A 27,155-nucleotide genomic window follows, 5' to 3' on the forward strand; every position below is an offset into this window, starting at 1 on the left:
AACAAAATATATACAGTGATAAATACCTATACAGAGTCACCAACCACTGATATGGCCATAACAGCTGTACAAACAGCTGGCATGGGGGTATTTAGGGAGGCATAGATTAACAGCATGTGTGACTATCAGGAGGAACGGTACGATACCAGAGCGCAAGGAAATGTAAGTACAGGATCTTTTTTAACTGGAATTGGCAAGCTAGATTTTTGGTGCTCATAAGAGCCTTATATACTGTACAATGTATGTTTCTACAGTTTTGGACAGTGTATTGGTCTTTATCTGAATGGGCTCCTGATAATGATGACCGTGTCTGAGGCTAAGTAAGTGCCTTGAACCATAGGGGATATCATCCCAAGTAGGACTAAGGGTCCATTCACACGTCCGTTGTTTCTTTCCTGATCTGTTCCGTTTTTTGCGGAACAGATCTGGACCCATTCATTTTCAATGGGTCCTGAAAAAAAATCTGACACTGTGCTGTCCGTTTTTTTTCAGGACCCATTGAAAATGAATGGGTCCAGATCTGGTCCAGATCTGTTCCGCAAAAAAAACGGAACAGATCAGGAAAGAAACAACAGGACGTGTGAATGGACCCTAAGGCTTCATCCTGATACATCTCTGCCTTTCATCCACAGGTGGGATATATCTGACTGGTCCCATTGAACCCTTGCACCTACCATTATCTGCGCTATCTGCTTCCGTATCCTCCACTTGTATCAATTTACAATATAAATGTATTACAATACATCATGATTATTATTTTTTACTAAGACTGTTGACGGTTCACCCCCTGATGAACCTGAAAATAGGGGAAACACGTCAGGGATTACACTTTAAAAAGCCTGGGAACGTATGATTATCTTGACGTTTCCAAGGGGCTTTTTTACGGTGCCAGAGGTGGGATTCACACCATCGCACCATATGTTTTTCTATCTTCATGGGCTATTGTCAAGATAGGCGATAATTAACCTATGACACTAGCTATATCCGTCTTATATACAGGTTGCCGGGTTATTGAGAGGAGGGTGTACGTAGGGCAGTCAGTCCAGGTTCGAGGACAGGGAGTCTCCACCATCAGGGGACGTCCCTGGGCTGAGGCTTTATAGAGGGTGAATGTAGGGAAAGGATAGACGCTCCAATACTCCCCATGCTGCCCTATGTACACCAACCTTTATGGCCATATCAGTGGTTGGTGACTCTGTATAGGTATTTATCACTGCATATATTTTGTTCACAAATATTCACTGGTGAACCACGTATGTGGCATTATTTTATAATTGGAACTAAGTAAAAGTTACGTTTTAAGAGGGTCAATTTTGCTGGAATTCTTCATATTCGATGATCCTATTATAATCTATTCATGAATTCAGCTGGACGTTTATGCAAAATACATATGGTCGTGTGCATGAACCCTAAGGCAGTTCCATCAAAGGGAATGAGATTTGCCAAACCTCACGTACACTGGGGGAGATTTATCAAAACCGCTGGAAAAGAAAACTGGCTTTAGTTGCCCAGAGCTCCTTTGAAAAATGTAAAGTGTAATCTGATTGGTTGCTAGGGGCAACTAAGTAAATTTTCCTTTACATCAGTTTTGATAAATCTCACCCAGTGTGTATTTTTCATGTGCTAAAATTAAAGGGCTTATCTAATGTCATAAACAGCCCCCCCCCCCCCCCCCCCATGTGCCGGGGGCCCCTCACACTGAATATAGTTACCCTGCTACCTGCACCGCCGCTTCTCCCTGTACACAGATGAAAAAAATCTGGTGTAGGGGGGGGGGGGGGGGGGATCAGCGGCGGCGCGGTAAAAATATTCCCTCTCAGGGGCCCGGCACATGGGGGGGGGGGGCTGTTTATGACATTGGATAACCCCTTTAACCTGCCCTGGGAAATCCCTATAATGACCACCACAATGCCCAGGCCATCCTACAGACGATACTTACCTGCTCCCCCGACACCCGCGTCCCTCCGGATCCCTGCACGGCCGCCGGTGCATAAAATCGCATATCAAATCCGGCAATGGGGGGGGGGGCCAATAGCAGGCCGCCGCGACAGTGACTAGCCCCCCGGGTGACATTAGGGAGGCTGTTCATCTACGCCTGCTATTGGCTGCTCCCCCTGCTGCCGGCTGTTTTGATCCGCGAGATGCAGCGGTGGCCGTGCGGAGGGACGCTGGTGCCGGTATCGTCTATAGGAGGGACCCGGGCATTGTGGGGGTCATTAAAAGGGATTGGATAACCCCTTTCAAAATCCGCAGCAGGCGAGTATTTTTATGCCATTCCGCACCTTATAGTGGTTTTCTCCACAGACTTCAGTGGTTGTTAATATAAACGTGCACCAAAGAAATACGCAAAAACCACAATAAAATGCTTTTTTTTTAACGCAGTTTTCGGCACATAAATCCGCCCCGTGTACGGATCACCTATACAATGGGATACGTACACACTGGCGTAGTGTGAACGGTGCCCTAGTGGCGTGCGGCCGGCCGCTCAGGGAATCTGTCCTGATATAGGACCCACCACCCCGTATACCACCCTGCATGGACAGCAGGGGGACCCTAGAGCTATAGGTTACCCTTCTGGTTGACAACTGACGTTTCCATTGACTCCTATGGAGACAAACGTTTTGCGACATTAATGGGGTGAAAGTCGCACAGCACAAGGGCTGGCAAGGCACAGTACTTACCGCTCAGTGTCCCTCCCGTCGAAGAAGATGAAGTCGCCGCTCTGGACGCACTTGGCGCAGGTCAGCCTCCGGCGGGTGGTGTTACACAGCGGGCAGCGCTCCACCGCCACGTACAGCCCCTCGGCGTCATCCACCGAGTCCACCAGCTCCGTCCCTCGACGGGGGCTCCCTCCTCCTCCGCCCGCCGCCAGATGCTGCCAGCTCGGGGCTCCCCTTGCGCTGGGAGACGCCATGACAGCAGCTTCTTCTCACCGGCTGTCACGTGGGAGTTTTGTTTTCAAGCTGGTGCATGCTGGGAAAGAGAAAAAAAGAGGGGGCGGGGAGAGCGTGACTGACAGGCTGGAGTCACGTGACAGGCGGCGCTGCTGCTCAGTCAGTGCTGTGGGGTCTGGAGCTTTCTATATTCTCCTAGAAATTAAACTCCCACTGGTGTGGACGGGGGAGTGACGTCACTACATGGTAGGCCACTGTTTACTAGAGGTTTGCTGCAAGGAAGCACCTGGAGAACTCTTTTAAGGAAAGGTGACAACCAGAAGAGCCAATTCAAACATCTGTCAAGACTAGGGCTTGTGTTCTAGTTTGTATTAGGCCTCTTTCGCACAGCCGTGATGACATCCGTGACAGAGCCGTGTTTGGTCAGTGCGCCATCTGTATTCCACGGATGCTGCTGGGCTGAAAATTACGTTTTGGATAATGTGTGGTTTTTCCCGCTGCGATCTTTAAAAATGGTGCCCGCTCACGAGCGCCAAAGCTGCCGGGTTTCTGGTGCTTCATACAGCAGACACCTAGGCCTAACGTCTGCGATCAAATGCGACTACTCAATCAGACAGCATAAAACCCAGAAGCGCTGCGTTTCCAGGCCTGGAACAGCTTCCCCACACAGAGATCGGGGGAGCCGTTCATTGGTTGTGAGATGCCAGGACCTGCTGGCGACTATAAGGCCTTTCACAGGTATATTCCAATGTTGTCCTGCAGATGACAGCACTGCTTTGGAGTATATGCCAATCTGCTATTTAGCAATGAGAGTATACCTGTTAGATTAAGGCAGGGATGGCCAACCTGTGGCTTTCCAGCTGTTGCAAAACTACAACTCCCAGCATGCCCAGACTGCCTACAGCTATCAGCCTACATCAGGGCATGGTGGGAGCTGTAGTTTTACAACAGCTGGAGAGCCTCAGGTTGTCCATGCCTGGATTAAGGCATCTCCTATCCACAGAATAGGGGTTAACAGATCGGTGGGGGTCCTACCGCTGCACCCCCGCACCCCCTGCAATGAACGGAGTGGCTAATTGCACATGCACATGGTCGCTCTGTTCATTTCTATGGGAGCTCCGGAGATAGCTGAGTACAGCACTTGGCTATCTCCTGAACTCTAAATGAAATTAATGGAGTGACTGCAGGGCCCCCATTCTCGTGATTAGTGGGGGTCCTAGCGGTATAACAATCTAATCCAATATACACTCACCTAAAGAATTATTAGGAACACCTGTTCTATTTCTCATTAATGCGATTATCTAGTCAACCAATCACATGGCAGTTGCTTCAATGCATGTAGGGTTGTGGTCCTGGTCAAGACAATCTCCTGAACTCCAAACTGAATGTCAGAATGGGAAAGAAAGGTGGGCTACAACAGCAGAAGACCCCACCGGGTACCACTCATCTCCACTACAAATAGGAAAAAGAGGCTACAATTTGCACGAGCTCACCAAAATTGGACTGTTGAAGACTGGAAAAATGTTGCCTGGTCTGATGAGTCTCGATTTCTGTTGAGACATTCAAATGGTAGAGTCCGAATTTGGCGTAAACAGAATGAGAACATGTATCCATCATGCCTTGTTACCACTGTGCAGGCTGGTGGTGGTGGTGTAATGGTGTGGGGGATGTTTTCTGGGCACACTTTAGGCCCCTTAGTGCCAATTGGCCATCGTTTAAATGCCACGGGCTACCTGAGCATTGTTTCTGACCATGTCCATCCCTTCATGACCACCATGTACCCATCCTCTGATGGCTACTTCCAGCAGGATAATGCACCATGTCACAAAGCTCGAATCATTTCAAATTGGTTTCTTGAACATGACAATGAGTTCACTGTACTAAAATGGCCCCCACAGTCACCAGATCTCAACCCAATAGAGCATCTTTGGGATGTGGTGGGACGGGAGCTTCGTGCCCTGAATGTGCATCCCTCAAATCTCCATCAACTGCAAGATGCTATCCTATCAATATGGGCCAACATTTCTAAAGAATGCTATCAGCACCTTGTTGAATCAATGCCACGTAGAATTAAGGCAGTTCTGAAGGCAAAAGGGGGTCCAACACCGTATTACTATGGTGTTCCTGATAATTCTTTAGGTGACTGTATAATATATATATAACACCAGCAGCACCATCCAAGAAAAAAAAAAAGAGGGAAAAGGGTGCAGAGCCCAAGTAAGGCAATAGGTGCTTACCCACTGATGTAGGACAAAAAATTGGACTGCACTCCGGTAGACTTTCCAAAGAGTTAATGAACTTTATTCACCCATAAAGTGGCAGAGAGCGACGTTTCGGCTCATACATGAGCCTTTGTCAAGCATTGGTACAAAATGAACAGCAAGCATATAAAGGTGTATCAAAGTGATCAGTGACGTAACATAATTGATGATTAAGAAAAACATATGAATAAAAGATATATCAAATTCATAAAATGACAGATAGACGCTGCAAGATAAAGTGACACAGTGCATACTATAGATAAGATATATTGTACAATACATTGCATAAAAAAACCTTATAGGTGCGTAATTGGATCCATCTGTATCACATATATGTGTAATCAGTTCATAAATAAGTGGGAGGAGAGGACATATTCGTACCTGGATGAACGATGAAGCCCACATATACCGTCGCGCCTAGAGGTTGCTTATGCGCATGTCCCGGCTGCATTAACATCATCAAAACAGGGCTGAATGGGAGCACGAGTGCGCCGCAAGGTCGCCAACCTATGACAAAAGCGGCGCACGCATACATCGCATTCCTCACCCATTGACTGACGGCAAGAGAAGGCGGCGCAGGCGCAGCACAGCTCCCTTTGCAGAGGCCTGCCATATTGGTAAAGGGAACATTGCCAGACATTTTCTAACATCCTTACTGAGTAAACAAAACACATCCCGGTCACCAAATATTCACAATCCTCTTGCGCCTTAACTGACAAGTCACTGTGGATTAATTCCAGTCTCCAGTAGGTCAGGTGAGCATCCATCCCTTCCAAGATGAGTTGCCCAAACCCATAAAGGACCCCGAAATGGTGTCAACACGTCAGTGCCAGCACCATCAAGGGTCCCCATCCTGCCCCATATCGTGATTAAGAGGGTTCTCCTCTATCAGCTGTGACATAATTGGCACCCGGATGTGAAGGAGTATATAGAGTCCTACTGTATAAAGATCCAAGAAAAAGTACAATAATTGCTATTTCTTTACTAAGGCTACTTTCACACCTGCGTTCAGGTGTCCGCTCGTGAGCTCCGTTTGAAGGGGCTCACGAGCAGCCTTGAACGCAGCCGTCTGGCCCTAATGCATTCTCAGTGGAGGCGGATCCACTGAGAATGCATCCGTCTGCCAGCGCTCAGCCTCCGCTCCGCTCAGTGAGCGGACACCTGAACGCTGCAAGCAGCGTTCGGCTGTCCGCCTGGCCGTGCGGAGGCGAGCGGATCCGTCCAGACTTATAATGGAAGTCAATGGGGACGGATCCGCTTGAAGATGACACCATATGGCTCAATCTTCAAGCGGATCCGTCCCCCATTGACTTTCAATGTAAAGTCTGAACGGATCCGCTCAGGCTACTTTCACACTTAGAAATTTTGCTAAGTTATAATGCAGATGGATCCGTACTGAACGGATGCAAACGTCTGCATTATAGGAGCGGATCCGTCTGATGAAACATCAGACGGACCCGCTCTGAACGCTAGTGTGAAAGTAGCCTTATACTGGACAAAAACAAAATCTTATTAAAACAAAGAGGAAACACCCTCCTGCAATGCAGACGGAACACGCGAAAAGAACATTATAAAAAAAGATCCTCCTTCAAAGAAGAGGCGGTAAAGTGGCATTGTTCTTCACAGAGGGCTTTTCATCCAACCTCCAGGCACGATCCTTGTCCACAACATCTTCTCCCAAGTGTATAAAAGTGTCTAAAAAAAGTAAAAAGTATATAATGAATAAAAATATAAATTATTATTACCACAATACAGAAAAAAATGTATATTTTTTCTTTTTTAACCAATGAACCCGTCTCACAGAGGTAGAAGGCTTCACGTACAATACAAGGAAAATAGGGGCAAGCCAACCCGTACTCACACTGTAATCCCATATCTGTATTCAATGTTCAATCCATTAGGATGAAGACTATTTAAAGTCTGGATCCAATATAGTTCTCTTTTTTTGAGTAGAGGCACACGATCTCCACCCCTCCGTGGCATTGCAATCTGATCTATAATCCAACATCTCGGATCCTTTTCTTCATGTTTGAGTGACACAAAATGTCTAGGGAGCGGTAGATCCATACGACATTTCCTAATCGTATAACGATGGTTGTTGAGTCTAGTCTTTAAATCTGTAGAAGTCTCACCTACATATAACAACCCGCAGGGGCATGACCATATATATACCACGAAAGATGAATCACACGTTAGATGAAAGGGTAGGTGCAACCCGTACTAGGATGTGTAAATGCCTTGGATCTACATAGCGACAATTGACACAATGCAAGCACGGGAAGCAACCCGTGCCCGATGGTGCCAACGTCACCTGTCTGGAGATTTTTTTAGGGCCCACATCCGCTCTTACTAATTGATCCCTAAGTGGTGCCACTTTATGGGTGAATAAAGTTCATTGACTCTTTGGAAAGTCTACCAGAGTGCAGTCCAATTTTTTTATCATATATATATATAACCTATTCTCAGGACAGGCAGGGGTCCGTTTCTACGCCATGTGCCATCACCGTACTAAGGTCACATTGACCTAGTCCTAGGTGCAGCTCAGCCCTATTGAAGTCAATAGGGCTGAGCTGCAATACCAAGCACAGCCACTATACAATGTACGGCGCTGTGCTTGGTAGGTGCCCAGGAGGCCGGCGCACTCACCAGAGCTCCGGTGAGCGCCGCAGCTTCCCAAAACAGCTGATCAGCAGGGATGACAGGATAGGTCATCAATATTATTTCCCAGATAACCCCTTTAATGCGTCTCATGAAGACTAGAGGGTCTCCACCCCTTCAAAAGTCCAGTTGGGCGCCAGCAGTTTAATGGCCAGAAAGAGCTGCAGCTTCTCCTAGCATCTGGTCCAGGTGTGGTGCAAGAACAGGTCAGACACCTCCTCATGGCCCACGGTGCATTAATCGGGTATTCCACCATTTGTGGAACTCCCACAGGGACGAATGGAGCTGCAATGCGGATGCTCAACCTGACACTTTTTCGGGGATTCCAAGAGGTATAGGAATCCCATGATCGGCGGAGGTCTCAGCAGTAGGACCCCCCTGAGGACAGGGGATAACTTCTAACCACCAGAATCCTGCTTTGAGATAGACTAGAGAGGAACGACACCACAGGAGCACAGAGTGGGTCTCATTCTTTATTTTATACAACTTTCATAAATATTAACGATTTCACCCCGCCCCCAAGCAGAACATTCACGTCGTCTTCTTGAACCCCTTTAAAATAGGGTAAATGTTCTCAAAAGCTTCATAGATCTCTGCGCGTTCCTTGGCACCTATAGGATTAAAAGCCCAAAAATAATACAGGGTAAGGACATACCTGAGGCTGCCCAGCAGGGAGGAGCGGAGCAGCACTGGGGCCATGGAGGGGACATTTGGGTTTTTACTTTCACGGAATGTCCCCTGTTTTTGGACAAACCCTTTAGACTAGAGGTGCACAGCGATCTCAGGAGTCACTACCAAGTATTACAGTCTAGCAGAGCAGCCAAAGAAATGAATGGGGTCACAGCACAATCAGCATGAAAAAAAATAAAAATACAAATTCTGGGGTCGCGGCATATACGCAAGTTATACTGCAACCCCATTAATTTCTAGGGCTGCCCTGCTACACTGCAATACTTGGTAGGGCGACAACTGTTTCGTCCGAGATCGCTGGGTATCCCTAGCCTTAATAAAATAAAAAAGAATTCCAAAAATTAGTCCTCTCCCGTCCCCCTGAACATAATAAACCCCACTCACCTGTACAGGGTACCGCCACTGCGCCATTCCCTGCCCCCACAGGATCAGGCGAATCACAGGCCTCAGCTTTGACGGCACCAAGCCTCTTCCTGTCCTGCGGGGACCGGAAGCAGCTACGAATGAAGCACGGACAGGTGAGTGGGGTTTGTTACATTCAGGGGGACAGGGGAGGATCGAAGGCTGGACAACGTCTAAGGGCTCATGCACACGACCGTATGTATTTTGCGGTCCGCAAAAAACAGATCTGCAAAAAACACGGATGACATCAGTGTGCATTCCGTATTTTGCGTAACGGAACAGCTGGCCCCTAATAGAACAGTATTATCCTTGTCCGTAATGCGGACAATAATAGGACATGTTCTATTTTTCTGCGGAATGGAAATACGAACATACCAAAACGGACTGCACACGGAGTAACTTCAGTTTTTTGGGCGGACCCATTGAAATGAATGGAGACGTATACGGTCCGCAAAAAATAAAAAATAAAAATGGAACGGACACAGAAAACAAAAAAAACAAAACGTGTGTGTGAGCCCTAACTCGGACAGACCGTGCAGTCTCACAGTGCAGCGTCTGATCCGGCAGGATGTAGAAAACCTTCCAGTAGGTCTCCAACTCCTCGCTTTGGCTCAAAACACTGCATCAAAAGTTTACACGGACGTGCGATTCCAGCCGAAGTGACAAAAGTGGATTGGAAAGGATTGGGAAATCTAAGGCCCCTTTCACACGGGAGAGTATTCCGCGCGGATGCGATGCGCGAGTTGAACGCATTCACCCGCACTGAATCCCGACCCATTCATTTCTATGGGGCTGTTCACATGAGCGGCGATTTTCACGCATCACTTATGCGTTGCGTAAAATCGCAGCATGCTCTATTTTGTGCGTTTTTCACGTAACGCAGGCCCCATAGATATGAATGGGGTTGCGTGAAAATCGCAAGCAAGTGCGGATGCGGTGCGATTTTCACGCACGGTTGCTAGGAGACGATCGGGATGGAGACCCGATCATTATTATTTTCCCTTATAACATGGTTATAAGGGAAAATAATAGCATTCTGAATACAGATGCATAGTACAATAGCGCTGGAGGGGTTAAAAATAATAATAATAATAATTTAACTCTCCTTAGTCCACTTGATCGCGAAGCCGGCATCTCCTTCTGTCTTCATCTTAGCTGTGTGGAGGAACAGGACCTGTGGTGACGTCACTTCGGTCATCACATGATCCATCACCGCGGTAAAAGATCATGTGATGACCAGAGTGACGTCACCACAGGTCCTGTTCCTCCACACAGCTTAGGGCCCTTTCACACCTGCGTTATAGTCTTCCGGCATAGAGTTCCGTCGTCGGGGCTCTATGCCGGAAGAATACTGATCAGGATTATCCTAATGCATTCTGAATGGACAGTCCGTCCTTCAGGATGCATCAGGATGTCTTCCGTTCCGGAACGGAACGTTTTTTGGCCGCAGCAAATAGCGCAGCATGCTGCGCTTTTTGCTCCGGCCAAAAATCCGGAACACTTGCCGCAAGGCCGGATCCGGAATGAATGCCCATTGAAAGGCATTGATCCGGATCCGGCCTTAAGCTAAACGTCGTTTCGGCGCATTGCCGGATGCGACATTTAGCTTTTTCTCAATGGTTACCATGGCTGCCGGGACGCTAAAGTCCTGGCAGCCATGGTAAACTGTAGTGGGGAGCGGGGAGCAGCATACTTACCATCCGTGCGGCTCCCGGGGCGCTCCAGAGTGACGTCAGGGCGCCCCAAGCGCATGGATGACGTGATCGCATGGATCACATGATCCATGCGCATGGGGCGCTCTGACGTCATTCTGGAGCGCCCCGGGAGCCGCACGGACTGTAAGTATACCGCTCCCCCGCTCCCCACTACTACTATGGCAACCAGGACTTTAATAGCGTCCTGGGTGCCATAGTAACACTGAAAGCATTTTGAAGACGGATCCGTCTTCAAATGCTTTCAGTACACTTGCGTTTTTCCGGATCCGGCGTGTAATTCCGGCAAGTGGAGTACACGCCGGATCCGGACAACGCAAGTGTGAAAGAGGCCTAAGATGAAGACAGAAGGGGATGCCGGCTTCGCGAGCAAGTGGACTAAGGCGAGTTAAATTTATTTTTATTTTTTTAACCCCTCCAGCGCTATTGTACTATGCATTCTGTATTCAGAATGCTATTATTTTCCCTTATAACCATGTTATAAGGGAAAATAATACAATCTACAGAACACCGATCCCAAGCCCGAACTTCTGTGGGTACCAAACATGCGCGATTTTTCTCACGCACGTGCAAAACGCATTACAATGTTTTGCACTCGTGCGGAAAAATCACGCGTGTTCCCGCAACGCCCGTGTGAAACCAGCCTAAAAAGCAGGATTTCGGGTAGGTTTATGCAGGTTGGATACACATGCACTAAATCCACACCGCTGAGTTCCGGCTCCATTACTTCCCCGCCACAGCGCTCCTGTCACCATTCGGTTTGACAGTGGCTGCAATCAATCACTGCCTGCAGCGGTGACGCGTCACCCCCTTGCGTCATACCCATGAGTCACATGATGCAAGGGGGACGTGTCACCGCTGCAGGCAGCCATTGGCTGCAGCGGCCGTCAAACCAGATATTAACGCGTGGGGACCGGAGTAGATATGTATGCATCCTTCGACAGGTCCAGCCATGCGGGGGGGCTACCCAAAAAGCCCCTTCAAAGCCACAGCCCGTGGATCAATGCTGCGGATGTCAATGACATCCCATGCAGACATTTAAAACCCAGAAACTTACCGGTTAACACAACTTTTCCGGACACAAAAATAAGTAGCACAATCCTGGGTTTTACCATCCTGTAAATGAGGCCTGGAAACAATTCCGGTTCATAACTGAGCAGAAAAAAATAAATAAAAAAAGTTAAGATAAAGTTTCACCACAGAAGATAAGGAGCGTGAACACAACTGAATGTCCATTTATTTTTTTGCATTTTAATCCATACGGCCCAGCATTTGGTTCAAGTATTTACTGCAGGGATCAGTACTCTTCAACACTCCAGATGCTGTGAAACTACAACTCCTAGCATGCACACTTACTCAGCTGTTTTTGTAACTCTCACAGAAGTGAAAGGAGGATTCTAGGAGTTGTAGTTTCAGAACAGCTGGAGTGCGGGGGTTGCTGATCTAGGTCTAGGTCATTTAGAGCTGCTACCGTTCTTGTTACTTGCAACAGCCACTAGGGGGAGCTCACTGCACAGACATTATGGAGTTCAGTAGTAACCCTACCCAGTGATTGATGCAGATTGGGCATTCCAGTAACAACCAGTATGTCCTATCAGGGCTGACTATAATCAATGGGGGTCTGACTGCTGGGACACCCCCCCCAATAATGGGTCCTGTCCTCCCTCCACCTTGAATTGAGCAATGGTCGAGCATGTGCACTGCCACTTAACGGGTTTGTTCCAATGAAAAATATTCTACAGTTTTTAAACCAACACATGGATCTGGATAATTTTGTAATTGCATGTCATTAAAAATTTAGTATGGCCACTGAGTTATTCAATAAAATGTATCTGTATAGCGCCACCTGCTGTTTGTTTTTTTTCTTATTTATTTGTTTGTCCTGCTCACTGGGATGGACGCACATGCTCAGTTTCATTCTTCAATTGCCTCCTAAGCTGTGATAGGGAGAGCTGAGACACGCCCCCTGAGCTGTGATAGGGAGAGCGTGGACACGCCCCCTGATCTGCAGCAGAAAAGACACTCCCCTTGAGCTGTCAGCTTGATATAAATCCAGCAGAGCAATGAATGGAGAGATCTCTGGATCCATGTGAGGTACAGGGCTGGTTCTAGCTTTGTTAGAATGAGACTGGTCATGTACTATATGATGTCTCATCTTCATTTTTTACATTACTCATGGGAGAACCCCTTATTAATTACCAAGTACCATAGAATTTGAATGGAGCAATAGTGGGCATGCTTAATCAGTGCTCTATTCATATGCATGCCTCACAACTTTTTTCTTTAGTCACACCACTAACTTCACCCAATGCCCATCTATAGTCACACGGGTGAGATTTCAGTGCGGGTGCAATGCGTCAGCTCTACGCATTGCACCCGCACTGAATCTAGACCCATTCATTTCTATGGGGCTGTGCACATGAGCTGTGATTTTTACATATCACTTATGCGTTGCGTGAAAAAATCGTGGTGATGGAGCATGTTATTAGACCATGTGATCTGACGTCACCACAGGTCCTTTAGCCGGCAGCTCATGATTAAAGAAGAGACCGGCAGCTACGCGATCAAGAGGAGAAGGTGAGTTAATTATTTTTTAACCCTCAATTGACCACCTACTAAGCATTCTGTATTAAACTAAGCATTCTGTATTAAAGAATGCCATTATTCTCCCTTATAACCATGTTATAAGGGAAAATAATAACATCTACACAACACCGAACCCGGTCTGGGTACCACAGTCAGTTTTTTAAAAACGGAACGCAATCGCAGTCAAAACTGACTGCAATACCTACTCGCGCGGGTTTGCCGCAACGCATCCGGACACGCTCGTGTGAACTCAGCCTTATAGTGTTCCCACACATTATTATGCCCCCCGGAGTGCCCTCATACAATATTACGCCCCACCCACAGTGCCCCCACATATAGGCCTAATTGAGACTGCGACCAAGTTAACTAGTGATCACCTCTCTGCAGCATTGCCGAATATGCAAGCGCTGTCTAAATGAATATAAGTATATGTCCATTTAGTGATCAGGATGTTCGGACCTAAAGTAGACAATCGTATGATCTAGCTTTAAATTGTTGCCCCACGAAAGATATTCTGCAATTTTCAAACCAGCCCCTGGATCTGAACACTTTTGTAATTGCATTTAATTAAAACTGTAATATAGCCACCGAGTTATTCAATAAAAATGTATCTGTATAGCGCCACCTGCTGTTTGTTTTTTCTCATTTCCCTTCCGGAGGTGGACACACATGCCCAGTTCTATTCTTTAAATGCTTCCTGAACTTTGATTGAAAGAGTACTGCAGCAGAAAGGAAACGCCCTCTGAGCTGCCAGGTTGATATACACTGAACAAAAATATAAACGCAACACTTTCGGTTTTGCTCCCATTTTGCATGAGCTGAACTAAAAGATGTGAAACATTTTCTACCTACATTTTCAAAACACCCATTAATCTCAAATATTGGTCACAGACCTGTCTAAATCTGTGTTAGTGAGCACTTCTCCTTTGTCGAGATAATCCATCCCACCTCACAGGTGTGGCATATCAAGGTGCTGATTAGACAGCATGAATATTGCACAGGTGTGCCTTAGACTGCCCACAATAAAAGGCCACTCTGAAATGTGCAGTTTGATCACACTGCACGATGCCACAGATGTCGCAACATTTGGGGGAGCGTGCAATTGGCATGCTGACTGCAGGAATGTCTACCAGAGCTGTTGCCCGTGCAATGAATGTTCATTTCTCTACCATAAGCCGTCTCCAAAGGCGTTTCAGAGAATTTGGCAGTACATCCTAACCGGCCTCACAACCGCAGACCACGTGTAACCACACCAGCCCAGGACCTCCACATCCAGCATGTTCACCTCCATAATCGTCTGAGACCAGCCACCCGGACAGCTGCAGCAACAATCTATTTGCATAACCAAAGAATTTCTGCACAAACTGTCGGAAACCGTCTCAGGGAAGCTCCTATGCATGCTCATCATCCTCATCGGGGTCTGCAGTTAATGCTCACATTCGATGGCGTCTGGCATGTTGGAGAGGCGTTCTGTTCACGGATGAGCCCTGGTTTTCACTGTTCAGGGCAGATGGCATACAGCCTGTGTGGCGTCGTGTGGGTGAGCGGTTTGCTGACGTCAGTGTTGTGGATCGAGTGCCCCATGGTGGCGGTGGGGCTATGGTATGGGCAGGCGTATGTTATGGACAACGAACACAGGTGCATTTTATTGATGGCATTTTGAATGCACAGAGATACCGTGACGAGATCCTGAGGCCCATTGTTGTGCCATTCATCCACGACCATCACCTTATGTTGCAGCATGATAATGCACGGCCCCATATTACAAGGATCTGTACACAATTCCTGGAAGCTGAAAACATCCCAGTTCTTGCATGGCTAGCATACTCACCGGACATGTCATCCATTGAGCACGTTTGGGATGCTCTGGATCGGCGTATACAACAGAGTGTTCCAGTTCCTGCAACTTCACACAGCTATTGAAGAGGAGTGGACCAACATTCCACAGGCCTGGGCCACAATCAACTCTATGTGATAGAGATGTGTTGTACTGCATGAGGCAAATGGTGGCCACACCATATACTGACTGGTTTTCCGACCCCCCCTTCCCCAGTAAGGCAAAACTGTACACATTTCCGAGTGGTCTTTTATTGTGGGCACTCTAAGGCACACCTGTGCAATATTCATGCTGTCTAATCAGCACCTTGATATGCCACACCTGTGAGGTGGGATGGATTATCTCGGCAAAGGAGAAGTGCTCACTAACACAGATTTAGACAGATTTGTGAACAATATTTGAGAGTAATGGGTCTCAGCTGAGTTCAGCTCATGCAAAATGTGAGCAAAACCAAAAGTGTAGCGTTTATATTTTTGTCCAGTGTAAATCTAGCAGGGCAATAGGAACAATGAATGGAAAGACCTCTGGATCCATGTGAGGTACGGGGCTGGTTCTAGCTTTGTTAGAATGAGATTGTCATGTACTATATGAGGTCTGATCTTCATTTTTTTACATCAATCACGGAAGACCCTCTAAGTTCACTAGCTACAGTATGAAACCACAGTCTTCACCTGCTGAACTGCTGATGAGTAAGGACCAGACCTTCAAGCCGTATCGGGAATTTCACGTCACAGCTTCCCACCATGTTCTGTATTTTAAAGTCAAGAAATTTTGCAGGAAACCCCAGCTTCTGTACGACGCGGGCATACTTCCTCGCTGCCAGTCTGGACTGATCTTCACTGCGAAAGGATATCAATATGTAATACAATCTCCAGGCAGGTGCGGATTTTGAAGACTGGAGCATGTCAACTGTTGTTGCATTTTCCTTGATCGGATTTTACCATTTTCAATGGATAGGCGAGATCTGCTGAAAATCAGCTCCAAATATGCACCAAAAACACAATAAATATTGCGGATATACAGTTGCAAGAAAAAGTATGTGAACCCTTTGGAATGATGGATTTCTGCACAAATTGGTCATAAAATGTGATCTGATCTTCATCTAAGTCACAACAATAGACAATCACAGTCTGCTTAAACTAATAACACACAAAGAATTAAATGTTACCATGTTTTTATTGAACACACCATGTAAACATTCACAGTGCAGGTGGAAAAAGTATGTGAACCCATAGACTAATGACATCTCCAAGAGCTAATTGGAGTGAGGTGTCAGCCAACTGGAGTCCAATCAATGAGATGAGATTGAAGGTGTTGGTTACAGCTGCCCTGCCCTATAAAAACACACACCAGTTCTGGGTTTGCTTTTGACAAGAAGCATTGCCTGATGTGAATGATGCCTCGCACAAAAGAGCTCTCAGAAGACCTACGATTAAGAATTGTTGACTTGCATAAAGCTGGAAAGGGTTATAAAAGTATCTCCAAAAGCCTTGCTGTTCATCAGTCCACGGTAAGACAAATTGTCTATAAATGGAGAAAGTTCAGCACTGCTGCTACTCTCCCTAGGAGTGGCCGTCCTGTAAAGATGACTGCAAGAGCACAGCGCAGACTGCTCAATGAGGTCAAGAAGAATCCTAGAGTGTCAGCTAAAGACTTACAAAAGTCTCTGGCATATGCTAACATCCCTGTTATCGAATCTACAATACGTAAAACACTAAACAAGAATGGATTTCATGGGAAGATACCACAGAGGAGGCCACTGCTGTCCAAAAAAACATTGCTGCACGTTTACAGTTTGCACAAGAGCACCTGGATGTTCCACAGCAGAATTGGCAAAATATTCTGTGGACGGATGAAACCAAAGTGGAGTTGTTTAGAAGAAACACACAACACTATGTGTGGAGAAAAAGAGGCACAGCACACCAACATCAAAACCTCTTCCCAACTGTGAAGTATGGTGGTGGGGGGCATCATGGTTTGGGCTGCTTTGCTGCGTCAGGGCCTGGACGGATTGCTATCATCGAAGGAAAAATTTATTCCCAAGTTTATCAAGACATTTTGCAGGAGAACTTAAGGCCATCTGTCCACCAGCTGAAGCTCAACAGAAGATGGATGTTGCAACAGGACAACGACCCAAAGCATAGAAGTAAATCAACAACAGAATGGCTTAAACAGAAGAAAATCCGCCTTCTGGAGTGGCCCAGTCAGAGTCCTGACCTCAACCCGATTGAGATGCTGTGGCATGACCTCAAGAAAGAGATTCACACTAGACATCCCAAGAATATTGCTGAACTGAAACAGTTCTGTAAAGAGGAATGGTCAAGAATTACTCCTGACCGTTGTGCACGTCTGATCTGCAACTACAGGAAACAGTTTGGTTGAAGTTATTGGTGCCAAAGGAGGTTCAACCAGTTATTAAATCCAAGGGTTCACATACTTTTCCACCTGCACTGTGAAGGTTTACATGGTGTGGTCAATAAAAACATGGTAACATTTAATTCTTTGTGTGTTATTAGTTTAAGCAGACTGCGATTGTCTATTGTTGTGACTTAGGCCTAATGCACACGACCGTATTTTGTTTCAGTGTCCGATCCGTTTTTTTTGCGGATAGGATGCGGACCCATTCATTTCAATGGGTCTGCAAAAAAGGCGGACAGCACACCGTGTGCTGTCCGCATCAGTATGCTCGTTCCGTATGTCCTATTTTTTTCTAGTTTGCGGACAACGGAACGTCATCCGTTTTTTTTGGCGGATCCGCAATTTGCTGACCGCAAAACACATACGGTCGTGGGCATGTAGCCTTAGATGAAGATCAGATCACATTTTATGACCAATTTGTGCAGAAATCCATATCATTCCAAAGGCTTCACATACTTTTTCTTGCAACTGTATTTGTTTTTTTACATGGTTTTGCCACACATTTCATGTCAGCTGAGCTGATAGCTGCACCAAAATTTTTCCAAAAAACCACCAGCGGCTGCGTCCTTACATCTCAATGGGAGGCAGCACTGAGGATTGTGGAGTGGTGGCTTGTAGCGTCCGTTCCCGCGGTTTTAAGCCTTCACTTCGCAATCCTCAGCACTGTCTTCCCTTTGATATGTATTGGAGGCAGAAAGGATGCGGTCACCGGCAGGTTTTTGACAAAATTTCGGCACGGCTGTGCTAGTTGGGTGGATGTCCCCTTTTGCAGAAACATTTACTTCAATGGGTCCGCCAAAATACGGAAATGACCTGTGCATTCCATGTCCGTATGTCCTCTGTGCAAAAAAAAAATATATATATTTATAGAACATGTCCTGTTCATGTCCGTTTTGCAGACAAGGACAGGCATTGTTAGGCCCCTAGTAGACGAGCGAGTATTCCGTGCCGGTGCAATGTGTGATGTGAACGCATTGCGCCCACACGAAATCCGAACACATTCATTTCAATGGGGCTGTGTTCATGTGCGTTGGTTTTCACGTATCACTTGTGTATTGCGTGACAATCGCAGCATGTTCTATATTCAGCGATTTTCACGCAGCCCTGGCCCCATAGAAAGGAATGTAGCTATGTGAAAATCGTATTGCATCCTCAAGCATGTGCGGACGGATGCGATGCGTTTTTCACGCATGGTTGCTAAGAGATGTTGTTTGTATACATTCCGGTTTTTTTAGCATGCGCGTACAAAAGACATTAAATTGCATTGCACCTGTGCAATAAAAACTGAACTCAATCGCAGGCAAAGTCATTCAGTTATCACTGAACGCATCTGGACCTAATGCGGACACGCTCGTCTGCAAGGGGCCTTACAATTGGTTCCGCAAAAAAAAACAAAAAAAAAAAAAAACGCATGCAATACGGATGTCACTCATTTTTGTTTGGCGGATCTGTGTTTTGCGGACCGCAAAATACATAGTCGTGTGCATGAGCCCTAAATCTGCAATGTATTGTTTTTGTTACCAACTCCATTGAAGTCTATGGGGAAAACCGCACAAACAATTGATATGCTGCAGATTTTAAAATCTGCACGGCCGGTGAATTTACAAAAAAAAAACACCACAACTATGTAATCATCTCTGTGTGCAGGTAGCCTTAATGCAACAGGCGTTGTGGATTTTAAACCTCAAAAAACCCTAATGAAGCAATAAGGGCGTTTCATGTAGAAGAACAAATGTGGCCTATAGACTGATAACAGTTTTACGGTATTTCCTACACGCAAGATTTTTACTTGCGGTCATTCAATGTTAACCATAAGTGGCGGAGCACCTGTCCCAATCGTGATATGCGGGCAAGGCAAGGGAATAAGAATGGATGGAAACGAGAAGGTATACATTCATTGACAACAAGTAGAGATTTTGAAATGGAAAAGTATTAGAAAGACCAATCATTTCACTATGCGGTAATGCCTAAAATAAAACTGGAAAGAATATCAAGTACTAGAGGTAGCCACAGCTTGCAGGATGCACTGTATGGGATGATGCCATCTGTCCAGCCACTGGGCATTACCACCTTTACATATCTCTACTCTCTCCTATGGTTGACCTAATGTCATCTATGCACTTATTTCCAGGTCCTGCAAAATGTGTATTTGTTTACCAGCAGATGGCAGCATACATGGCAGAGCTAGTTTACCTAGAATCGAACCCTTCTTTCCATTCTTTTTCTCTCTAGGGAGGAGTTTGCTTAGTTAGGAGTTAGTTCAGCTTACCCCCTTGCTAGGGGAAGGGTATAGCTTATCCTCTGCCAAGGGAGGGTGCGCAGCAGTTGCTTGTCCCTCCTGGACGAGTCTCGCCTAAGCCGGCAGAGCACCTTTAGCTCTGCTGGACATAGAGGAAGAAGCCTTAAGCCTCTGAAGCCAAGGAGAAAGTTCCCTGGATAAAATTAGAGACAGACCAGATTACAAAGTTAAGTTGCAGTTTACAGCAGAAAGGAAAGGAAAATATTCCTATTTACCCTAAGTTCACACCTGAGCGTTTTACAGCGCGTTCAAACGCGCTGTAAAACGCTCAACACGTGAAAGCCAATGCTTCCCTATGGCCCTGGTTCACACTTGAGCGTTTTACAGCGCGTTGGAACGCGCTGTAAAACGCCCGACGCATAAACAAGTTCTTGAGCTTTTTTTGGGGCGTTTGTCGCGCGTTTTGGCCATAGACTCATTGGACAACACTGCAGTCAATCACACAAACGCGCGTTTACTATTGCAAAAAACGCGCGACAAATACGCACGTAAAACGCACGTCTCAGAGACGCTCAGGTGTAAACCCAGGGTTAATCCTGTCAGCGCAGCAGAGCAGAGTGTGTTTGCCTGCCAGAATTAATGCGAAAGCCTGCTGGTGACTAAGACAAAGCTAGAAAATTGTGTCCTGATGAATGTTTAAGCAAGTAAAGCTGTTGTTCAACATTATACCAAGTCTGGACTCCATTTTTTTTTTTTCTCCATCCCTTACACCAACTACCCCTTGATTTGCTTTGCAAGACCACGCCTGGAATTCTAGCGTATCCATGTGGTAGCACCGTGACAAGTGGAACACTATTAAGGAATATTAGGCCACCCTACACCACTCTGGCATTCCTACACTGGGTACCACCATATCACTAGAAGGGGCCCTGTGTCCTTGTTGCTTCAATGCAACTGGTGTCACGACAAACACTTTTCTAATCTTAAAGGGATCCCATGGACGTTGACCCCCGTGCACTGCAGCTGTCCCAGTCCTACCTCTTTGCTCCAGTGCAGACCATTTTGCCAGAGCTAAATATCAATGCAGTCGTCCTGGGTTCGCGGATTCTCATGATCACTGCTGCAAACCTCTAGAATCATAAAAAAAATGTAAGAACTTCTGTACTAGACCAGGGATCAGCCATCTCCGGCACTCCAGCTGCTGTAAAACTACAACTCCCAGCAGTTACTCTTGCTCAGCTGTTCTTGCAACTCCCGTAAAAGTGAAAGGAAGATTCTGGGAGTTGTAGTTTCAGAACTGCTGGAGCGCCGGAGATTGCTGTTCCCTGTACGAAACATTTTGCACAGGAGAGACTAGAAGCAGATGACGTTACGCATCAGCCTCACCTTTGGGTTGTACTCTGCATTTCTAGCATGCAGGGCAATCTTCTTCAAATCCAGTTTGCAGGCCAGGTTCACGGTGGATACAATATTTCTGTGGGAGAAAAGGGTGTTCACACAGTAGCTATGCAAAAAGGTAAGCATGTGTTATTGCCAGACAACCCACGCCCTTTCAGAAGACAAAAAAATAAATGATTAAGCATGTTAAAATTTCACATTCCCAATCCTTCTTTCAGATAGTCAGGGGGCTCCCATTCACATAAGGGTCTGTGGGTCTGTTATTGTCACGATCAGTGTGGGGGGGGGGGGGGGGGGGGGACGACTCTACACTGAACACAGGAGGGAAGGGGAACAGTAACTGGGCCTGGGAACAAACAGGTGACCTCCTAACCAACCCTAATCCGGGCCCTGACTACCTATCAATATGAATAGACCCTGAAGGTAGGAATATTTATATGCAGGATACCTAGGCCTTTATATCCCCATCATACCCTGGAAAAGGTTAGGGCCAGAGACAACCATTCCTCCCCAGATGAATGGAAGTCTCTGTCTCAGGCCCATATACAACAACAGGGAATATAACAAACGAGACACTTAACTTCTGTAGAGACAGATGAGCGGGAACATCAGAGATGACCTCACACCAGCTCAGCCAAACTCAAATTAAGCTATCGACCCATAGTCAGAAGGGTGGGGTCAGACTATAAAGGGTAGAAGTGATGACCACTGAGCAACAGCTGAGAAAAGGGAAGTGGTCATTAACCCCATCAACACTGAATCGAGAGAAATCAAGGAGGCTGTTAGATTCCTCCACGCTCAGCCAATCTCCTTGATTTCCTGACATCAGTCACCTGAGGGACCGTGACAGTTATGTGGCTAGGGGATGGAGCTGCTGGATTAAAATGCAAAATATATAACGCTGCCCCTGTTTCAGTGTATAGGGACCTTTTATTCCAGGGATGGCCAACTTGCGGCTCCTCAGCTGTTGCAAAACTACAACTCCCAGCATGCAAAAACTGCCTACAGCCATCAGCCTACAGCAGGACATTGTGGGAGTTGTAGTTTTACAACAGCTGGAGAGCCGGAGGTTGGCCATCCTTGTTCTAGACCTCTTCAGCCCGCAGAGCTTGGATGGAAAAAATGAAAAATTAACTAGCCCTTTCAGGACTAAAGCCCTTTATCAGAGCAGATACAATCAGCTTTTCTAATTGACTGGCCAATGCTTCTCTTGGTTTCTGGGAAAACTAATAAATATATACACACACAATCATCAGTTGCATCAACTGGCATCAGACAATTACCTTTCTTATCCTTTTTTGTCAGAAAAGCTCATTTAAACATTTTCCCCAAAAACCTAAAGCTATGCAAATAAGCTTTCCCGAAAAAACAAAACAAAAAAAAAAAAACAGCAATTCTTTCTGATGCTAGTAGGGATGAGTGAATCGACTTCGGATAGAAACATCCAAAGTCGATTCGCATAAAACCTTGTTCTAATACTGTACGGAGCAGGGTCTCCGTACAGTATTATAATGTATTGGTTCCGATGAGCCAAAGTTATTGCTTCGGGAAGTCTCGCAAGACTTTGCGTAATAACTTCATAAATTTATCTTTACTGTAAAAAAAAATAACATTTCCTGAACTCAGGTTCGGTTCCAAAGTACCACTTAGTCCTGAAAGAGCTAGTTCATTTTCCTTTCCTTCCATCCAAGCTCTGCAGGCTGAAGGGGTCTAGAACAAGGATGGCCAACCCGCGGCCCTCCATCTGTTGTAAAACTACAACTCCCACAATGCCCTGCCGTAGGCTGATAGCTGCAGGCAGTTTTTGCATGCTGGAAGTTGTAGTTTTGCAACAACTAGACAGCCGCAGGTTGGCCATCCGAAGTCGATACGCTCATCCCTAGATGCCAGCTGTTAGACATACCAATTTGCATATATTTTTCCCAGACATCAAGAGGCGCCTTGCATTATCCAAAAGGCAAGAGAAAGATTCCCAGTAGATGTCATAAAGGGTCAAGATTCTGACACAATAGAAAGGACCTTGAGGTCAATTGAGATAAACAGTGTTTTTGGAGGGTGGGCCAAATATGCACCAGCCTCATGCATGGGCTTCCTACACCCTCAGGTTTGGTCCAGATAGTCCACAGTGGTAAGCATGTAATCCAGCCCCCACCCACCTTCATGCAAATTACTTACTGTAATTGAGGAACAATCCCAGAGGACTCAGACACTGGGGTCATGGGAGTCATTGGGGTCATGGGGGTAATGGGCACAGTGCAGAGGTTAGATGCATCCTGTGAGGCATCTCTGTTTTCAGAAGGGGTGAACGGCTGTGACAACATAGAAGAGTCCATACAAATCCCGCTGTCCTGCAGTTGCGAGGCGTATTGCTGCCCCTGGAGTCCATCCTTTTCTTCGTGGTCAGGATTCAGGTCATCAGGTAAAAAGCTTAAGTCCACTGAAGAGAAGTCAGTCGAGAGGTCTTTAGAATGGTCCAAAGCAGAGCCATAAGACGTGTTTGGGAGCGGCTGGATGTTCAAGTCATCATATGGTGTCATAGGGGAGTACAGGTGGGATGTAGAGGCAAGGTCATCCTGAGGAACAGATGGCAAAAATTATGCAGCATAGCTGCATAACAAAATTGGTGCTGGCACGTCAAAGAAATTATTGCTGCGTATGGTTGGGTCTTCTCTTTAGCCTACCTGCGCATGTTGCAGATTATAATGGTTTTCCGTGCAGATTCTCATGCAGAAAAGCCGCAGCGTAATACAGTACCTGCAAAGTGTACGAGATCAGAGAAACCTCATGTACACTTTGCTTTTCTGTTCCGTCCGGAACCTGACCTGCTGTGCGGACTTTAAAATGTGCAGCATGTCAATTCTTTATGGGGATTTACACCCTTTTTAATGCAAGGGTGAGATCTGCGTCAAATCCGCACGTAAGGGCTCATGCACATGGCCGTGCCCATATTGCGGTCCCCCAAACAGCGTTTCAACAATATACGGGCACTGGCAGATTGCGGACCCATTCAAGTGATTCAGTGCACAATCTGGAAGGTGCGAAGTGCTTCCGTGGGGTTTCTGTCCGTGCCTCCGCACTAGGGTTGGGCGATATTAAGATGCAGATCGCCGACCCTATTCAAGTGAAAGTGTCCTGCGTCCGCATACGGTGGTCCTACGGTTGCAATATGCGGTCCGAAGCACGTTTGTGTGCATGAACCCTAACACATACTATTTTGGGTGTAGAAATTCACAGAAATGTAGGCAGAATTTCTACAAGACATGCTGCACTTATGAAGGAAGCGACTTGCACAAGTGCGGGTGAACGCAAATAAGATCCACATGAATTTCTGTGCGTTTCTGCAGCATATCCGCAACAAAATCCACAATTTCTTATTACGGATTTGATGCGGTTTTGCCTCAAATCTCCCCCTTCTATTCAAAAGGGTGAAATCCGCAACCAAAACCAAAAACATAATTGACATGCTGCAGATTTGGAAATCCGCACGGCAGGTTAATTTCCGCACAGGAACAATTTGCAAAGTGTACATGAGATTTGCGTACACTTTACTGGTACTGTACTAGGCTGCGGTTTTTCCACATGGCAATCTGCATTGAAACAAAACGTGCATATTCCGCAATGTGTGCAGGTGGCCTTAGGGTACGGCTACACGGTCAGGTTTCCCGATGCGATTTTGGAAACCAAAATCACCAGTGCATCATAAAAGAAGAGAAAATATAAAATACGGATACGTGTTCACTCCTGGTTTTGGCTTCCAAAACCACATCAGGAAACCTGACCATGTGGCAGCACCTTTACATAATGCTATATGCAAGTTATTGCAGGTGATCAAGGGCGCAAGCCATAGGGCCCCAGAAGAAAATAATATGGGGCCCCTACCACCTAGTGTAAACCCCTCAGACTCCATGGTCAATTGTGACCACGGCATCCGAGTCGGCTTCCAATGGCTCTGCAATGTGACGGGTCCCCAAATGGAAGGGGGGGGGGGGGGGGGGGGGGTCAAAATGGTCGCTTTACCTTCCAAAAAAAATAAATAATAATATGTCATACACACTCCAACATGGTATCAATAAAAAATAAATAAAAAAAAAGCCCTCACACAGCTCCGTAGATGCAACTATACAAGGGTCAGAATATGGCGATGGATCCAGAGAAAAAAATAAAATAAAATAAAAACGGAAAAAAAATATTATGTATTAAAACACCCAAAAACGACATAATTGTGGTATAGCTGTACTTGTACCGACCTGAAGAATGAAGATAACAGGTCAATTTTACCACATAGGGAACGCCTGGAAACAAAAAGGGGAGGAAAAACTACTCCAATCCGGCGCAAGGACTGCCGGCGGTGCATCGGATTTAGGAACTTTTTCCTCCAACAAAGAGGGGAAACAAAGACCAGTATAAAAAGACGGTCTTTCTAGATGACCCCCAATAAGGATTGTTTACTAAGGCCATCATTTTTTTGTTAAAAAAAAAAAAAAAAGTTTTACTGTGGCTTTACTGCCAGAAGATTCGCCTAATTTATGATGGGGCATGCACCTGGCTGGTGTAGATTTTTTGGCAACTTTATGCGTAACATTAGTAAATTGGCCAGGGCTGGAGAGTCTGCCCTGGTCTGTCCCCCCGCTGCTCCCTCCTTTGTGCCAAAAGAGGCAAATTACCCCAATTTTTTTTCTTATTACACCCAGCAGGAACTTTTTTTTGTCACACTACCCAACACCCTCCATGCGCCTTCTTCTGAAATCAGTCTGAAACGGGGGAAGGTCAGCATAAATTTGGCACACCTCAGGCTGTCCGTGCGCCAGAAGTAAAAACTACACTAGCCTCTGACTGGAGTCGTTTTTCACCCACATTTACGACTGTTTCCAGGCGTACGTGTTAGGCCTCATGCCCACGACCGTTGTTTTGGTCCGCCTCCGAGCTGCAGTTTTTTACGGCTCGTATGCGGACCCATTCACTTCAATGGGGCAGCAAAAGATGCGGACAGCACTCCGTGTGCTGTCCACATCCATTGCTCCGTTACGTAGCCCCGCAAAAAATAAATAAATATATATATGAGAAATTAACACACCGCGGCACTTCCATAAGGTGAAAAATGTGAGAACCTTTATTCACCCAAGCAGCGACGTTTCGGTCCGCTTGCTGGGACCATTTTCAAGCTTGAAAATGGTCCCAGCAAGCGGACCGAAACGTCGCTGCTTGGGTGAATAAAGGTTCTCACATTTTTCACCTTATGGAAGTGCCGCGGTGTGTTAATTTCTCTGGCTATTGGACACTGTGGTTGAGTGTCGATACCGCTGGCACCCTACATCTACTACAAGGAGTGCTGCCCTGAACATACATACATACATACATACATACATACATACATACATACATACATACACACACACAACATGCCCTATTCTTGTCCGTTTTAGGCATTTCTACAATGGGCCGGCCGTCCCGTTCCACAAATTGCGTAAGGCACACAGGCTGCTTCCGTTTTTTCGCGGACCACAAAAAAAAAACGGAACAGTCGTGTGCATGAGGCCTTAGTAAGTTTCATAGGGACGATGTATCAGCCTGGGCCCAGCCCCCGCCACTCCCAAGTGGCAAGGACAGGGCAAGAAACGCCTGTGCAACAAAAGTCGCAAAAAGGGGTTTTGGGACTGGTGTAAAAATGATAGTAAATGACCCTCAATATCTCTTGCAGGAGCCTACATACCCCAGTCTCACACTGATCCAAGTATCTTTCTAGTGAAGATTCTCCGTCCATACTGCAAATCGTCTGAAACCAGCAAACAGCCACTGAGATGGAGTAAAACTCCCAGCGTCCATCACTTCAAACCTCAGCTCCATAAGCAGAGCAGTCAGTACCAGTCCAATAGGAAGACGCAAGGGTGATTTCTGGCTGCTGACACCTGGGCAGCACTGCAGGCACACAGCTCTCCCCCTATAAAATACAAGGCGGGGGGCGTGCTTCAGCCTGAGCACAGGTGATTCCTCAGGTGTCGGGCCCTGTGATTCATCTGCACTGGGCTCAGGCGACATGGGGTTCTGTGGTGAGAATGAGGC

General features: G+C 46.4%; 2 protein-coding genes across 2 annotated transcripts in view; both read right to left on the bottom strand.

Moving 5' to 3' along the window:
- The window catches only part of ATG14 (autophagy related 14), a 37,847-nt gene extending 34,898 nt beyond the window's left edge, over nt 1-2,949 (bottom strand). The window contains exon 1 of the mRNA XM_044271742.1: nt 2,682-2,949. Coding sequence (XP_044127677.1) covers nt 2,682-2,914 — 233 coding nt within the window. The 5' untranslated portion in view covers nt 2,915-2,949. The remainder of the gene's footprint in view (nt 1-2,681) is intronic.
- A 5,377-nt stretch (nt 2,950-8,326) lies between these two features.
- TBPL2 (TATA-box binding protein like 2) lies at nt 8,327-26,856 on the bottom strand. The gene is made up of 7 exons (XM_044272728.1): nt 26,806-26,856; nt 23,271-23,668; nt 21,084-21,171; nt 20,736-20,827; nt 15,712-15,879; nt 11,675-11,769; nt 8,327-8,424 (listed from the first exon to the last, which is right to left on the bottom strand). Exons 1-7 carry the CDS (start codon nt 26,854-26,856, stop codon nt 8,345-8,347), a joined length of 972 nt encoding a protein of 323 aa, XP_044128663.1. The 3' UTR covers nt 8,327-8,344.
- Nucleotides 26,857-27,155: the final 299 nt, after the last annotated feature.

The sequence above is a fragment of the Bufo gargarizans genome, chromosome 11, assembly GCF_014858855.1.
Source record: "Bufo gargarizans isolate SCDJY-AF-19 chromosome 11, ASM1485885v1, whole genome shotgun sequence".
Classification (NCBI taxonomy): Eukaryota; Metazoa; Chordata; class Amphibia; order Anura; family Bufonidae; genus Bufo; species Bufo gargarizans.

Bases quoted from the DNA above. Each gene is read 5' to 3' on its own strand.
- TBPL2 (XM_044272728.1), bottom strand. From the start codon at position 26,856: ATGGACGGAGAATCTTCACTAGAAAGATACTTGGATCAGTGTGAGACT. The intron at 20,828-21,083 runs GTGAGGCTGATG...TTATGATTCTAG, and splicing joins ATGCAGAGTACAACCCAAAG to AGGTTTGCAGCAGTGATCAT. The intron at 8,425-11,674 runs GTAAGTTTCTGG...TTAATCCTATAG, and splicing joins CGGAAAAGTTGTGTTAACCG to GTGCCAAGGAACGCGCAGAG.